At 57.0% G+C, this 15,472-nt stretch overlaps 1 protein-coding gene across 7 annotated transcripts in view; it reads left to right on the top strand.

Moving 5' to 3' along the window:
* LOC102986899 (kremen protein 1) overlaps positions 1-15,472 on the top strand; it is a 158,584-nt gene that overhangs the window by 119,440 nt on the left and 23,672 nt on the right. For 6 of the 7 annotated variants that reach the window (XR_008615923.1, XM_055080391.1, XM_055080386.1 and 3 more), the window contains 11 exons: positions 141-244; positions 8,183-8,266; positions 9,298-9,359; positions 10,820-10,940; positions 11,180-11,230; positions 11,314-11,403; positions 12,025-12,162; positions 13,222-13,311; positions 13,452-13,504; positions 14,012-14,074; positions 14,177-14,221. Coding sequence is in view for 6 of the 7 variants with exons in the window: in XM_055080391.1 (XP_054936366.1) it covers positions 141-244; positions 8,183-8,266; positions 9,298-9,359; positions 10,820-10,940; positions 11,180-11,230; positions 11,314-11,403; positions 12,025-12,162; positions 13,222-13,311; positions 13,452-13,504; positions 14,012-14,074; positions 14,177-14,221 (901 nt within the window). In the remaining variant the exon portion in view is untranslated. The remainder of the gene's footprint in view (positions 1-140; positions 245-8,182; positions 8,267-9,297; positions 9,360-10,819; positions 10,941-11,179; positions 11,231-11,313; positions 11,404-12,024; positions 12,163-13,221; positions 13,312-13,451; positions 13,505-14,011; positions 14,075-14,176; positions 14,222-15,472) is intronic. The other variant, XM_055080387.1, reaches the window with a different exon arrangement.

Raw genomic sequence — 15,472 nt, 5'->3', positions numbered from 1 at the left:
GCCCAGAATGCATGAGGAAAGAGGCTCCAGAGGGACCTGGAGGTGGCAGAGGACCCTGGAGGCTCTGGGCTTGTCCCCATGGATGGTGGGAGGGGTGGCGGAAGGCCCGTCTGAACCAGGCCACCTGGGCGCTCTTTCAGCTACAGAACCGTGGTGAGACCCACATACAAGGTGATGTACAAGACGGTGACAGCCCGCGAGTGGAGGTGCTGCCCTGGGCGCTCGGGGTCGAGCTGCGAGGAAGGTAGGACTGCCCCAGGCACAGACCAGGTGCCTCCCCTCAGGTGTGTGGGAGGGAGCTGTAAACCGTCGCTGAGTCGGTAGGTGCTCAAGGGTGCAGCTCCACACTTACTGGGGCTGCTGCACAGAGCTGCCGGCCAGATGCAGCTCGGCCACAGTGGGTGTCTGCTGTCCCACGGGTGTTGACCACCTGCCTCTTGGGGCACTGTCAGGACCCCTGGAGGAATTTCATACATGCTGGGTAGCTCACGTCTTAGGTCCCACATCCCAAGCCTTTCCTCCAAACTTGGGGACATTTCCATGGGAGGTGGTAACGGTGCAGGGAAGCAAAGCACCACTTAGTGCAGTGGGTCAGCAAGGTCGAGATGGCTACACCCAGTCTGCAGGTGAGGAAAACAGCGCTGTGTGATGGGCACACAAGGGCGTGTGATGGGCACACAGCTCCTAAGCAGCAGGATTCGAACCCAGGTCTGCCTGGCTTCCCACAGGCCCTCAGGGATGGGAGGACTCAGCTGGGCACCCTGTGTGCGGAGTGTGTCCCAGGCAGAGGCCCCCCTCTCACCCCCCACCTTCTCTGCGTGCAGCTCGGTGGTTTGGGGCCAAGCACCCAGCAGGCGCGCAGAGGAGGCAGCCCACCCCTCCCCTGGCCACACAGCTACCGGCAGCGCCATCTCGTCTCCTCGAGGGCGCCTACCTCTGCTGAGGGGTCCAGGCTGCATCCACTCTCACTGCCTGGCTGAACCCAGTGTGCTCCGAAGAATGTCCAGAAAGAGGACGGACTGGCCTAGAGCCAGCCTGAGAACCAGGCCCGTAGGCCCCTCAATAGAAAGAGGCATTCGGGGCCCCCAAGTAGCACATTAATGTGACTATCGGTCGAAAGATGCATTCTGATTCCAGAAACACTGATGTGTGAAACACAGCCTCCGAATCAAGGGAAGGTGATGCTTATAGCGCCATTCATAGGTGTTACTTGAGAGATTTACACACTTCACCTCCCTGGGACCCCACAGCAGCCCCAGTTCACAGATGGGGCAATGGAGGCCCAGAGAGGTGAAGTCACACAGGGTGGGGACAGACTCCCCATGGAGTGGGGCAGGGAGGGAGCCTGGTGGTTTCCATGTGGGGTGGGAGAGCCCCCAACACAGCGGGGGAGGAGCAGGGCAGCCAGAAGGAGGGGGGAGCTGCCCGACGTCCAGCAGGGGTCCGGTACAGAGAGGCAGCCCTTTTTACAGATGGAGAAACTGAGGCTCAGAGAGGTGAGGGGGTTGACCTGCGGTCACGCAGTATGTGAGAGCTGGGACTGGGACCAGCCTGACCAAGCGTCCATGTGTCAGTGCCTCCAGGCCTTGGGGCTGGATGGCAGGGAAGGAGACTGGCTGAGACTCTCACCAAGGCAGATGTGGGAGGCTGGGAGGGGCAGACAGGGAGGGAAGGGAGGGGGCCAGGAACAGCGCTCTCCCCTGCATGCTGGGAGGAAGAGGGGGAGGCAGAAGGGCCCCAGGGGCAGGAGGGGAGCCAGCCAGGAGGGACTGTTGCCAAGGAGGCCACAGAGGAGCTGGTGTTAAGGAGGGGGCGAATCCCCAGGGTGCGGGGGCCCCCTGGGTGCAGAGCTCCTGCCCATACATAGGCCACTCTGTCCCTGGCTCCCCTCCCAAGGGCAAACCTTCCCAGGTCTATGGGGCCATCGTGGAGGAGGTGGCGGCAGCACGCATGCCCTTGAGTGCAGCAGCTGTAGGCTGTGCATCCACGACCAAGCCAAGGGCTGGGGCTCTGCCGCGGGGGTGAGGTGGGGGTGTGAGACAAGGACTGGGGCCGGGCCAACCCTGATGTCTCCCTCGGCAGGGCCTTGGGGTTCCAGCCTGGGGACGGGCCAGCTCTGCCACACACCAGCTGTGTGGCCTTGGGCCGGGTACTCCCCGTGCACCGTGCAAGTCGTTGTGCAGGAGTATCGGGCCGGGGGTGGGGGAGGCTGCAGTTCAAGCGGCACTTGTCTTGTGCCCACTCAGAGGGAGGGGCACCTTCTCTAAAGGGCACCAAGCTGCCTTGTGCTCTTGCAACACCTGGGGCTCTCCTGCCCCGGGCCTCAGTGTCCTCACCTGTGAAATGGGCAGGATCATACAGTCGGCCTCCCAGGGATGTTGCAAGGGTGAAATGAAGCAGGTGGTGCTGCAGCCCATGGAGGGAAACACGTGGCGTGATGCCCAATGGGACAGGAAGGGCCTCTCCACACCCGTGAGGTTGGAGCCGAGTAAAGGGATGCCAAGGCCTGGATATTCTAGAAAACTGCTCTGCTGAGGCCCTGGGAATGGGGACGGGGAAGCATGAGGACATTGCTGACCCACGCCGGGCTCTGCCCTTCCTATGATAGCCAGCTTCAGGCTAGGCTCCCCCAGCTGTTTTCCCTGCTGGTGACTGCCCTCGCGGTCTGTCCGGTGTTGTGACATGACCTGAGGTCAAAGAGCTGCGTCACTAGGGGCAACAGGGTGAAGTGAGCTGAAGAGGGAAAGGAAACACCTATCATTCCAGAATCCAGCCTTGGATCAGCTGTGCTCTGCTGTGTGACCTGGGGCAAGTCACTTCACCTCTCTGAACCCCATCTCTATCTGGAAGTCACCTCAGATGGAGAAGTGCCTGCCTCACACCTTATTATGAGGACCAGAGACATGCCTCCAACATAGCTACTTAATAAATGTCTTCCTCTCCCCTTTGGCCCCCTGTGCTGGTGAGTCTGCCCTGCCTCCCAGCTCTGAGACCCCATTTCTCAGTCAGCTGCTCAGCAAACAGGCCTCTACTCTCTGGACTTGATGTTTGTGAGGCCAGCAGACTTCATGACTTTTAGTTCTGGTTTTCCCATCTGTACAGTGGGAGTGTTCACTCCGTGATAATGAGTGAGGATGGTTTCTTTGATGTTCTTGACAACCGTGAGCAAGGGGCTAGAATGGGCCCCTTTTTACAAATGGAGAAACTGAGGCACAGAGAGGTGAGGGGGTTGGCCTGGGGTCACTCAGTATGTGAGAGCTGGGACTGGGACCAGCCTGACCAAGCGTCCGTCTGTCAGTGCCTCCAGGCCTTGGGGCTGGATGGCAGGGAGGAGACTGGCCCAGGCTCTCACCTGGCTGCCTGCTACCACCAGAAACAACGGGCAAGGAATGGCCAAGGCCAGAATGCATCACGTGGGCTGGTCCTGATCCCCTGAGTGGCCTGGGCTGTTGGGCTCTGCTGAGGGTAGGGCTGTAGTGATCACCCTGCCTCTGGGGGCTCCCCGCAGACTGATCTCTTACCCAACAACCCCATTGTCCAGATGATGACAGTGAGGCTCAGAGAGGGTATAGGTCTCACACAAGGTCACACAGCAAGTAAGCATCATGGCTGGGATTCTCCCAAGGGCTCTGACCTGAGGTCTGCAATGTCGCCCTGCTTCAGACTCTCCTGCAGTCATAATGATGTAGACTTTATGACTGCCACTGTCATAAAGGGGGAGGAAAGCTGCCACTGTCCTCTGTGCTGGGCACCATGATTTGTACTCACCTGCATCGTGCCATCATGTCATGGTACAGAAGGTCCAACTGTGGAAACTGAGGCTGGGAGAGAGGAGTGCCTTGCTCAGGGTCACAGCTGGATTCAAAGCCCTTCAGTCTGACCAGAGCCGAGGTCTTTCCTCTGCAGCAGCGCTGGCCAACGACTTCGTGGGGAACGTGTTCAGACAGCTGGGACTGATGGAAGCCAGCCTCAGCCCCAGCTCCTCCCAGATAGAAAGATAGAGGAGAGGGGGCTCCCTCACCTTCCCCTCCCCAAGGGCTCCCCCAGAGCCGGGCAGCCTCCACTTTCCCCCTCACTGTCCCCATCTGTCCCTCACACCTGTCCCTTCCCCATCCGTGGACCCCTACAGCCCTTGTCTTCTGCGGTGGGGAACAGCAAGGGAAGAAGTTTGCCCAGGGTCACAGAGTAAAAAAGTTTAAAAATAGACGGAGATTCCAGCCCAGCACTTCCTGGGCCCGTCTGCCTCTCCACTGTCCAGGGCTGGGCCCTTCCCATACACGGCTCTTGTGCTCTAACCAAAGGTCAGGTGCAGTGCCAAGCCTGTGCCTTACTCTGCGGATTCAGAATCCTGCAGGTTAAATGCTGTTGGAATTTGCCCATATCTGCCACCCGTCTACTCCACTCCTGTCTGGGTGGCTCAGTGGCCCCCACCTCCAACTCCCACCAGTGTATCCTCTACCCCAAGCTGGGAGGCTCCCCCTCTGCCCTCCCAGCTGCCCCAGCGAGGTGCCTCAGCCTCGCCCTCCCTCCGTTTTGCCCGGGGCCCACTATGGCCTTCTCTCCCACCCCAGAGCCTGGGCAGTGGCTGTCCTCTCTGCCTGTAACCTTCTTGGCGCTCCCGCCTGGCTCCGAGGATCCCCACCCTTTCATCACTAATCCTGTCTCTCTGGTTCCTGGAACGGGTCTGGCGTTAAGTGGGTGCACGGGAAATGAGTGGGAACCTCATTTTACCCTCAGAGGGACCAGGACAGACGCAGACCAGGGCTTCCCAGAGGGCTGCTGGAGAGAGTTCTTGGAGCTCCCAGCCCCAGCCCTGACCCCAAACCCTGGCTCAGGACAACAGTAGCAAATATTTACATTTGCAAAGTAAATTCCCGGGAGGGGAGCTGGGCTGGGGCAGGGGAGGCTGCACTCATGTGGTCTGTGGTCACTGGACCCAGCAGACCTGGGGGGAGGGTTATGAAGGAATAAGCCCCTCGGAGAGAAAGTCAGAACTGGAGCCCAGGAACACCGCCAACGTCTCACACCCCCGTTCCCAGCTGAGGGTGGGATTTAAACACCATATGCTCTGCTCCCCTCTTCTCCTGCCCTGGTCCTGCTGTGTGGACAGGCAGCCTCTCCTCTCTGGGCCTCAGTGTTCTCATGAGGATCTGTTGAGAAGGAACATGAGACACTGGGCAGAGGGGAGGACAGCTGCTTAGTGGGGGCACAGGGCTAGAAACTGCAGATGGCACTGGCCTTGTGGAGGTCAAGATGAAGTGATGAGAGCTTGTTGGTGGGGGGCTTTGGTGGGTTCCCTGGTCTGTCCAGGAAGGCTTTCTGGAGGAGGTGACATGGGAGCAGTGGCTGTGAGGATAAGGAGGCAGCGTGCATGCGTGCGTGTGTGTGTGCGCGCGCGCGTGTGTGTGTAGGGCTGGCCGGGACCTCCCAGATGGTGGGAAGTGGCCCACAGTTAGGGTCCCAGAGTGGAGCCAGGGTTTGTGGTCCTAGCGGGTTGCTCCTTGGAGGGCGAGGTTGGGGCTGGGGAGGGGCCCTTCAGGGTGGACCACCAGGCTGGGGTGATGGGGGCTCTCAGCTCACTGGGGCCCACTCCAGGGGCCCTGGCCCAACAGGGAGGGATGTGACATTTTTATCCTACAGGAGACCTCCCCCAGCCCTAGGCTTTTTACATACTGGAATTTTGTGTGGTATAGGGCCATTTACAACCTGGTTCATCCCTTAAAGTATTTTTGTCCGTTTATTAGAATTTGGGGGGAGGTTGGGGGGCCATTTTTTGTGAATCTTGAATCCAGAGCCAATATTTTCTGGTCTTTTTGACAGTTTTTGTTATTTAAACTTTCTTTTTTTTTTTTTTAAATTTTAACTCACAATTTCTTTGAACCAGTTATGTCTGCACTGCTGGTCAGACCATGCTTTCATTAGTTTTTCTAGTTCTCTCTGGCTCCCAGTGAAATGTCCCAAAGCAAGTGGGTTGAAAAAGAATTTCCAACCATATGTTCACAGATTAAAAACTCAGGGACCCCCTGGCGTGACATTAGAACCCTTATGTTCATTTTCAAGACAGTCATGTCTGCCGTCCACATTATTTTGCCTTTTATTTTGTTTGCTTGCTTTAAATTCATTTTCAGCCAGTGATTCATGCATTCCTCAACAAGAGGTTTAGTGAAGCCCTGAGGCCCTACTGTGCGCCGGGCACTTTCCCCATCCACTCGCAAGACGGACGAGGCCCCTGCCTGGTGGAGTTCACGTTCCAGCCAAGGAGGGCGGAAGATCAGACCGGGGAACTGGCAAGCAGATAACATGTTAGAGGGTGGAAAGTGCCATGGAAAAAATGGAAGACGATAGCAGGGTGGTGGGGAGGATGGGCAGGGCGGACGCTCTGCCCAACTTCATCCCAGAGAAAACCCAAACTTCCATGGGGTTGGAGGGACAGCCTCTTCTTTTGGTCGACTTCCTGGAAGCAGTCATCCAGTGGCCTTTTACATCTTCACCTGGGAGCAAAGGGGATGAGGAGGGCTTACCGAGGCCATTCTTCTCAGGAACCAGCATTCTTGATGGGCGCCGGGCCTCCCTGCCTCTGCCCAGGGGAACCTGGGGGACTTGAAGTGCCAGGTAGCCCAGGAGAGAGGAGGACAGGCCCTGGAGTTAGACTAACCTGGGTTCCAGTCCAGGCTCCAGCCTTCAGCTGGGTGACCAGTCTCTTTACCTCTCTGCCTTGTTTCCCCTCAAAGGGAAATATTCATATTCACTCATCCATTTATCTGAGCACGGGGTGGCAGGGCGGAGGAGTGGTAATACCAAGCTACTCTGTGCCCCAGTTTTCCCATCTGTAAAGCAGAGGGATTACTAGCACTCACTCACAGGGCTTCGTGAGGACAGTGAGTTAAGACTGTTTATGAGAAGTGCTTAGAATGTGCTGGGCCCAGCATAAGTGCTGCACAAGCATTGGCTGTTATTATTATTACCTACCTTGTAGGATGGAGCTGGGCTTAGCACCGGGCGTGGCTCATGGTGGCATTACCACCCCCCACTGCTGTTGTTCTGCCCACAGAGCCCCCAACCCCTGCCCCAGTAGTGGGCTGCCAACCCCCTTCCTCTATCCCAGGTGAGATTTACCCCCTGTGAGAGGGCAAGTCGCAGGCCCCCAGGGAGGGCATGCTGGGGATGCGGGCCCAGCCTGAGCGAAGGCCCCATGGTGGGACCCGGAGAGGGTCTGGCAACCACCCTTCTGGGGGTTGGCCAGAGGGACCCGTCTGGTTTGAATTCCCGGCGCCTCTCACTCCCTGCACCAACCCACAGCCTGGCTCTGAGCTGCCAGGCCCGTGCCTTATTTGGGTCTTGTCTCCCCCCAGGCGACACTTTGCGGCCTTAATAGGCAGACCCGGGCTCGGGGTGGGCAGTTGCCACTGCTGGCTTCAGAGCCCCTCCAGCTGCGCCCCCCGCCCCTGGCTTGGCCAACCCAACCCTCCAGCTATGGAGAGAACCAGGTCCCCAAAGCCAGACCAGCCAGGATGTCCTGCTCCTCACAGGGGTGGCGGCAGGGGTGGCCTCCTGGAACAGGCCCCCCGTGCCCTCCCAGGCAGCCAGCCTCCCTCTGGTTTTCATTTAAAGCCAGAGATCCACTTCGGTGTCTTCTTACCAAGTGGGGCAGGGAGAGGGTGGATGGTGATGTTGCTGTGTTTATTGAGCACCTACTGCATTCCAGGCCCTGTATGTGCTCAGTGAGCCCTTAGCATGCATGGCCATCCTCAGGCCTCACAACAGCCCGGGAGGTGTAAGACCTTATGATCCCATTTTACAGATGGGAAAATCAGCAGGTCCAGGGAGGACAAGTCACACAGGTCAGCAAGTAGCAGGGCTGGGACCTGACCTTGGCATCTGTTGACTCTAAGCTCTTAACACATGCAGCTTGCTGGGGTTGTTGGTGAAGCCCCCAGCCTCACCCGTGGCCCCCACCCATTGCCAGCCCCTCTCCCCAGCCCCATCAGGTTGATAGCCTTGTCCCGGCTCAGCCCAGTTCATGCTGTGTGACCCAGGTAAACTGCCCCACCTCTCTGGGCCTGTCTCCCTTTGCACTAAGGGGAGTAGGGATCCCTCTGTGGCTGCAGTGGCAGGTGCGGGGGGGCGGGGGACAGAACAAAATGTCACAGCCAGCAGGGCTCTCACCCTCACTGTCCCTCAGTTGTAGGCTCCTCTGGCTTCGTGGAGCCCGGGTGGTCGGGCAACGCCATGTGGCGGATGGCACTTCGTCCCACAGCCCTGTCAGGTGGGTCCTGGGGCAGCTGCTTGGGGTCCCCCTGGGCTAGGGGAGGCTGGAGGGGCTGGTGGTGACTGTCCTAAAAGCCAGCTGGGCCCAGCAGTGGAGGATCAGGGATAGCACCATGCGCTTGTCCACTGCAGGCTGGAAAGAAAACTGGAAGGTGGAGGAAGGGCCCCCAAGGGGAGTCTGACCTGGGCCCAGGCACCTGAGACCCAGGACCCCCAGAGTCTTGCAGACACGGGTCCAAACCCCCAGTTTCCTTTTTTTTTTTATAGAAACGACACTTTTCTGAGTGTCTGCAGGATGCGGGGCACTGTGCCAGGAGCTTTCCATAATCAACTTGTGTAAACCTCACCCCAGGAAGGCATCATTGTCGCCACTTTAAAGAGGAGGAGGCTGAGGGTCAGAGAGGGGACATACCCTGCCTGGGGCCCCGCAGCCAAGAAGGGGCAGCGCTGGGCCTCAACCTAGGGTTTTTGCCTGTTACACACTCACTCCACCCTTGCTCTGAGCTCAGCCTTCCCTGGTGTGAACGGGGTGACACTTGTCCTAACACGCAGGATCATGGTGAGGACTGGAGAGGCGAGCTTGTATCATGCTTGGCGGCTGCCCGGCACTGTTATGAATAATGTTGGGGTATCACTGAGGAGGCCAGGGAGCTGGACGGTGGTTCTGGAAGAAGGGTCAGAGCGTGGCACCTAAGGCCATCCCAGTCTGGACTGTAATGTGTCCTTCCCCAAAGATTCAAGCCGAGGTCAGCCCCGCCCATGTGGGATGCAGTCGTTTTGGATGAGGAGTCAGATCCCTAGTCCTGCTCTGAGAGAAACAGTCCCCTTGGAGGCTCTGGAGCCAAAGGACACCCACAGGGCATGGCTCACCTTGGACAGGCTGTGACTCTTTAGCTCCTTTCCTGTGATGGGCTGTCTCATGGGTTGGGGTCATCAGATATCTGTCCCCTCCCTCCATCCTGCCCCCAGGGGCTGAGGGGCTCCAAGGGGAACCTGGGAACCCTGGCCCAGCCTGCTTCCTCCCTGCAGGTTGTCTCAACTGCAGCAAAGTGTCGGAGCTGACGGAGAGGCTGAAGGTTCTAGAGGCCAAGGTGGGTGAACAACTTCCGGGCCAGGCAGGCACCACCCTCCCATCCAGCTTTCTCAGCCTCCCTTCCAGTGCCCACCCCGGGAGGCCTGCTCACAGTCAGACAGCCTGGCCTGCTCTCCTTCCAGGAGATCCATGAGGTTCTCCTATCCCCATCCCACCCAGAGACTCCTAGACACCCCCCCAGAGCTTGTGGCTGGGTCCCGTCATTGCCCCGTCACCTTCATCCTTTATCCCACTCACCCATAATGCTATCTTCCCAGTTCCAGAAAGCAAAAACATCTATTACATGTCTCAAATTATCTCAAGATAAAAAGTTTTTAACCATTAAAAAGTAAGACATTCTAAATTTAGAAACATGAAAATCTCAGCACAATGAAAAACCTACCAGAAAACCATTGGCCTCTGTCGCCTGTGCCCCCAGAGAGAGCGATTGCCAACACTTAAGCATCTTTTCTTCCAGATTTTCTAAACACACATAGAGGCATTTACATTAATCTGCATGTCCATTCCCTCCTCTGGGAATTTATCTTAGGAAGATTAGTTGCAAATATGTTCATCCCAGTGTTAATTAAGAGGGAAATTTGAAAACCAAACAACAGAAGGGGTGGTTGTGAAATGAGCAAGTGTGGCTCAGTGGAATACTGGACAGCCATTAACAACGCCTCCATTTTCCAACACGAAAAGATGCCCCTGATCTATCTATCAAGTGGAAAAACCAAGCTTCTAAACAGCATGGGTTAAAACCCCCGTTATGAGGTGTGAGCACCCCAGGAACCCCACCCTGCTCCCCAAGCTCCCTCCCAGGGGAAGCCGGCATGAGGGGCAGCTCAGCTCAGATCTGGGGGCTGGGTCTCAGTTCCGGGTCAGCTTCTCTCTGGGCAGGTCTACACGGCCCCCCACTTCCTGGTCTGCGGGTGTTCTGGCCTCTCTTAATCCTCAGTAAGTGGCTCAGGGGATACCACTGACCCTTCAGGCTCTCCCCTCCACTGAGTCCAAAAGTGGTTTTGTACACACCTCGGCACCTCTGTTTCATGCCAGACCCTCCCAAATTTCCCTTCAAATTTAGTAAAAATCCTTGCAGCCTGTGGTGCTTTAACAAGAACAAGAGAAGTTTAATATTATGTATGCATATAAATGTATATAAATGTACTTATTAACCTGCAGGTAAGCATAGGAAAAAACTGCACGGCCCAGCAAACACGAGGACAGTCTCAGAACTCAAAGTGGGTGACTGTGATGGTGTGTGATGACTTTTCTACAATGAATGTGATGAATTGTGCATTTTGAAAACCATAGTCACTTCTGATGAAGTTCTGGGCCCCTGTGAGTCCGGGTCTCCACTCCAGGCTGGGTTCCGCCAGCCACGTAGCCTCCTGCCCCCCAACACCAGGGCCCCGAGCTGGCCTGACCCTGGCAAGACCCTGGTACCCACCCCCTCCCTATTGTCCTCTTCCTCCATAGGTGGCGGTGCTGACTGTCACCGAGCAGGCAGTGCCCCCGACCCCAGCTGCCCCCGAGGACCCCGCCCCGCTCTGGGGTTCCCCAGCTGCCCAGGGCAGCCCCGGGGATGGAGGCCTCCAAGGTGAGTGGGTCAGTGGGGAACATGCTCCCGTGTGGCAATGAGTTGGATCCAGCCCCCTCCCTGCTGCTGACTCCCACCTTGACCCCCTTGTGGGCCTCAGTCTTCCTAGTTTTCCCTTGGGCCTGAGGGGATGGTCTCCAGGGGCCCCTGAGCACTGGAGTCCTGGGAGGCCCAGCAGCTGGTGGAGCAGGGGTAGGAGCTCTAGACACCACTGACCCCTGCCTACCCCTCCACCCCAGGGCTACCAGGAACCAGAGAAAACGTGAGGGCCCCTCTGCTCCCGCGAGATGGTAGGTGCTGGCGGGGAGGGCAGGGCCGGGGGAAGACCAAGCGCAAGGCCGGAGCTGCGGAGCTGATGAACTTTCTCCCCCAGATCGAGTTGGTGCCCGGGGGCTTCCTGGGCCCTCTGGCCCCAAGGGAGACCCTGGCAGCCGGGGCCCAATGGGGATGAGAGGCCCGCCAGGTGAGTGCCCACAACACCGGCCCTTCCAGCTCCCCTGGCCAGCCCCACTCAGGTGAGCCCAGGCTGGGGCCTTCCTTACCAGACCCTGCCCTCCTGGAGCTCCCAGACCATGGAGGCTAGTGGGGGCGGGCCTAGGCAGGGGAGAAATAACAGCGCCCACCCCATGTGACCAGGGTTCTTATGCGGGACGTTGCAGCTAAGGGAGCTCTAAGGAAGGAAGCCCAGACCCAGCATGGATGGAGTGGGGGATGGGGAGGGTTTCCCAGTGGGAGCTACACCTTAGGTGAGGCCTCAGAATGACCAGAAGTGCACACTGGGCAGCGCCAGGGGAGGACTGATAGAGGGAGCAGCTCGTGCAAAAGCCTAGAAGAGAGAGGAGAGAACATTCTGGAAATCAGCGTCTGCTAGGCACCTGTTGTGTACCAAGTGTCCACTGTCCTGAAGCCCCAGGGGAGCACTGTGTTCATCCCCCTCATAGACGGCCAGGGAGTCTGGCCTGTGGCCTCTGGAGCCGTCTCGTCTCGTACCTGCTGCCCCTGGCTGCCTCATCCCTCCCTCTTGCAGCCACCCTGGGCCTCCCTGCCTCTTGCGCACCCACCAAACCCCCTGGTTCCATTGCAGGTCCGCAGGGACCCCCAGGGAGCCCTGGCCAGGCTGGAGCTGTGGGCACCCCTGGAGAGAGGGGACCTCCAGGCCCCCCAGGGCCTCCTGGCCCCCCAGCCCCACTTGGACCACCCTACGCCCAGATCTCCCAGCATGGTGAGTCTCTTGGGGTCACAGCGGGTCCAGGTGGTGGTGGGGTGAGGCTGGCATGACCATCTGCCAGACACCTTCTGTATACCAGGCTTGCCCTTGGGCCATAAGTCACCTGATCCTCCAATGGGCGCTGTTGTCACTGATGAGGAAAACTGAGGGCCAGAGAGGGGAGATCACACAGCCAGGGCACAGAGGGGCCGGCTTCAGATCCACGAGGCCTCCAGAGCCTGTGCTGGGAACCACCAGCATCAGGCCCTCCCACCAAGCCTTGGAGCTGGCCGGGATCCAGCTCTCAGAGCACTGGGAAGCTCAAGGCCTAGCAGCAGCAGGACGTGAGCCCTGAACTCCCAAGGCCACAGCCCTGCCTCTGTGCTCAGAGAGGCCCTACCCCCTCTGCCCAGCTGGGCCCTGACACGCATTCTTCACCTACTCCGAAGCCTGACTTGCACGCGCGCTGCCAGGGGTCAGTGCTTGGAGTGCCAGGTTCAACCCCATCTGCATCATACCTTTGGTGCGTGACCAGGCACCATTCATTCATTCTCCCTCTCCAAGGGACTTCCCTGGTGGTTCAGTGGTTAAGACTCTGACGTTCCAACGCAGGGGGCACGGGTTCGATCCCTGCTCAGGGAACCAAGATCCCACCTGTGGTGGGGCATTGCCAAAAAACAAACAACAACAACAACAAAACATTCTCTGTCTCGGAGCCTCAGTTTCCTTATCTGTATGACACCCGTGCACAGAAGCTTGGCACAAAGTAAGTGTCAAAAATGGTAACTTTTATTATTATTCCCATTAGGCATGTGACAGTACAGGCTCAGCAGGGTAGACACTTGCTGGATGTCACTGGCTAGACTCTGGCAGTGTCTCCCTGCTTCCTGGTCCTGCATGGCCAACAGTCTTCTGACTCCCCACCCTTGGAGTGGGTGCCTGGTGGCCCCAGCCATGCTGCAGGTTGCCCCACAGGGCAGTCAAAGCTGGCTTGGCAGAAGTGACAGGTTAAAACTGACTGCCCCACTCTGCCCCGCCCAGCCCAGCCCTGCTCACTCATCTTTCCTCCCCCAGGGGACCCATTTCTGTCCAACACCTTCACTGAGACCAGCAGCTACTGGCCCCAGGGACCAGCTGGACCCCCAGGCCCCCCAGGACCCATGGGTAAGTTGAGTCCAGGTCTAGGGTAAGGGGCAGGGTTGAGGGATGGCAGAGAGACTAGGGCTGGCTATCAGGAGGGAGCTAATGGTGGACTTCCTGGCATTGTACTGTTTCGGACCTGAGGACATCATGTCTTATTCCAGGTCCTCCTGGACCTCCTGGTCCCATGGGCATCCCTGGGAATCCTGGACATATAGTGAGTATTTCTCCAAGTACTCCCACTCTTCTGTCCGTCCATCCACCCCCCCTCAACCCAACCCATCCATCCACTCACCTATCCACCCACCCACTCAACCACCCATCCATCCATCATCCATTCATCCATCCTTTCATTCATTCATTCAAGCATTTATGGAGCACTTAATGTGCAAAATACTTTCCATAAATCTTCTTATTCAGTCCATGTAACAAGAAGCAAGTATTGTTATCACCTAAGGCCAAGAAAGGTGGAGATTCTTGCCCTAGGGCTGTGGCCAGCACATGGCAACTTCCAGATCAATGCGGGGACTGTCTGACTCCAGGGCCATCGCTCTGAACACTGAGCTGTATGAACTTCCTGTTGTGTGCCAGGCATTGGGTGTGTGGTGAAGAGCCCAGAGGCCCAGGCCAAGCTGGGGTGCCCTTCCCTACCCCTCTGCCCCCTAAGTCCCTGTCCCCTCTACCCTGTCCCAGCACAAGGCTGAGGCCCTGTCTTGTTGCTCAGGGACCCTCAGGCCCCACTGGACCCAAAGGAATCTCCGGCCACCCAGGAGAGAAGGGCGAGAGAGTGAGTATTGAGGTGGCCCTGGGTGGAGGATTCTGGGGAGTCCTGGGCACCCTGGGTCAGACCCTCTGACAGCGCACTCCATTCTTCTCCTCCCTCCTACAGGGACTGCGTGGGGAGCCCGGCCCCCAGGGCTCCATGGGGCAGCAGGTAAGTGATGCTGCCCACCCTGCAGCACCCCCTCCAGGATCCCACAGGCCCAGACCCTGGCTATGGCTCCATCTCCTATAGCCAGAGCCCCTGTCCCTCCCTGTCTGGTCCAGAGCAAGCTCCATCTCCTTTCTCACCCCGTCTCAGGGTCCCATCAGCCTCTTAGGATCAGGCTGCCTCCATCTCCCTTGCTCTGGCTCTGTGTCTCTGTACCTGTTTCTCTTTCTCTGTCTTCCCTCTGTGTCTCCATCTCTCTGACTCTTTGTATTTCTCTCTTTCTCCATCTCTCCAACTATGACTGTTGATTTGTCTATTTCTCGCTCTAGTTTGGTCAGTTTTTGCTTCATGTATTTTGAAGCTTTGTTATTAGGTGCATACGCATTCAAGATTTTAATGTCTTCTTGGTCCTTTTATCTTTATGAAATGAATATCCTTCTCTCTGGTAATACTTCTTGTCTTGAATTCTATTTTGTTTGATAGTAAAATAGCCACACCAGCTTTCTTATGCTTGGTGTTTGCGTGATATATCTTTTCCAATCCTTTTACTTTCAACCTGTTTGTCTTTCTATTAAAAGTGCATCTTGGGCTTCCCTGGTGGCGCAGTGGTTAAGAATCCACCTGCCAATGCAGGGGACATGGGTTCGAGTCCTGGTCAGGGAACTGGGATCCTGCATTCTGCGTGGTGCAGCCAAAAAAAGAAAAAAGACATACTTGGGTCTTGCTTTTTTTTTTAAAACAGGCTAACTATTGAGTTCATTTACTTTTTTTTTGGCCACACTGCCCAGCTTGCAGGATCTTAGCTCCCCAACAAGGGATTGAACCCGCGCCCTCGGCAGTGAAAGCACGGAGTCCTAACCACTGGACCACCAGGGAATTCCCTATTTACATTTATTTATTTATTTGGTTGTGCTGGGTCTTAGTTGCAGCAGGCAGGCTCCTTAGTTGCAGCTCGTGGTCTCCTTAATTGCAGTTTGTGGTCTCCTTAGTTGTAGCATGTGAACTCTTAGTTGCAGCATGCATGTGGGATCTAGTTCCCTGAGCAAGGATCGAACCCGGGCCCCCTGCATTGGGAGCATGGAGTCTTAACCACTGTGCCACCAGGGAAGTCCCTCCATTTACATTTAGTGATGTATATTATTATTGATATGGTTCTGTTTAAGTCAACTATCTGGCTATTTGTGTTCTGTTTACCCCAATCTCTCCTTTATTTCTTTTTTTACCCTTCTTTTCCTGCCTTCTTTTTTTTTTTTT

This window comes from Physeter macrocephalus, chromosome 19, assembly GCF_002837175.3.
Source record: "Physeter macrocephalus isolate SW-GA chromosome 19, ASM283717v5, whole genome shotgun sequence".
Classification (NCBI taxonomy): domain Eukaryota; kingdom Metazoa; phylum Chordata; class Mammalia; order Artiodactyla; family Physeteridae; genus Physeter; species Physeter macrocephalus.
Note: the sequence above shows the minus strand (reverse complement) of the source record. Positions and strands in the feature narration are given on the sequence as shown.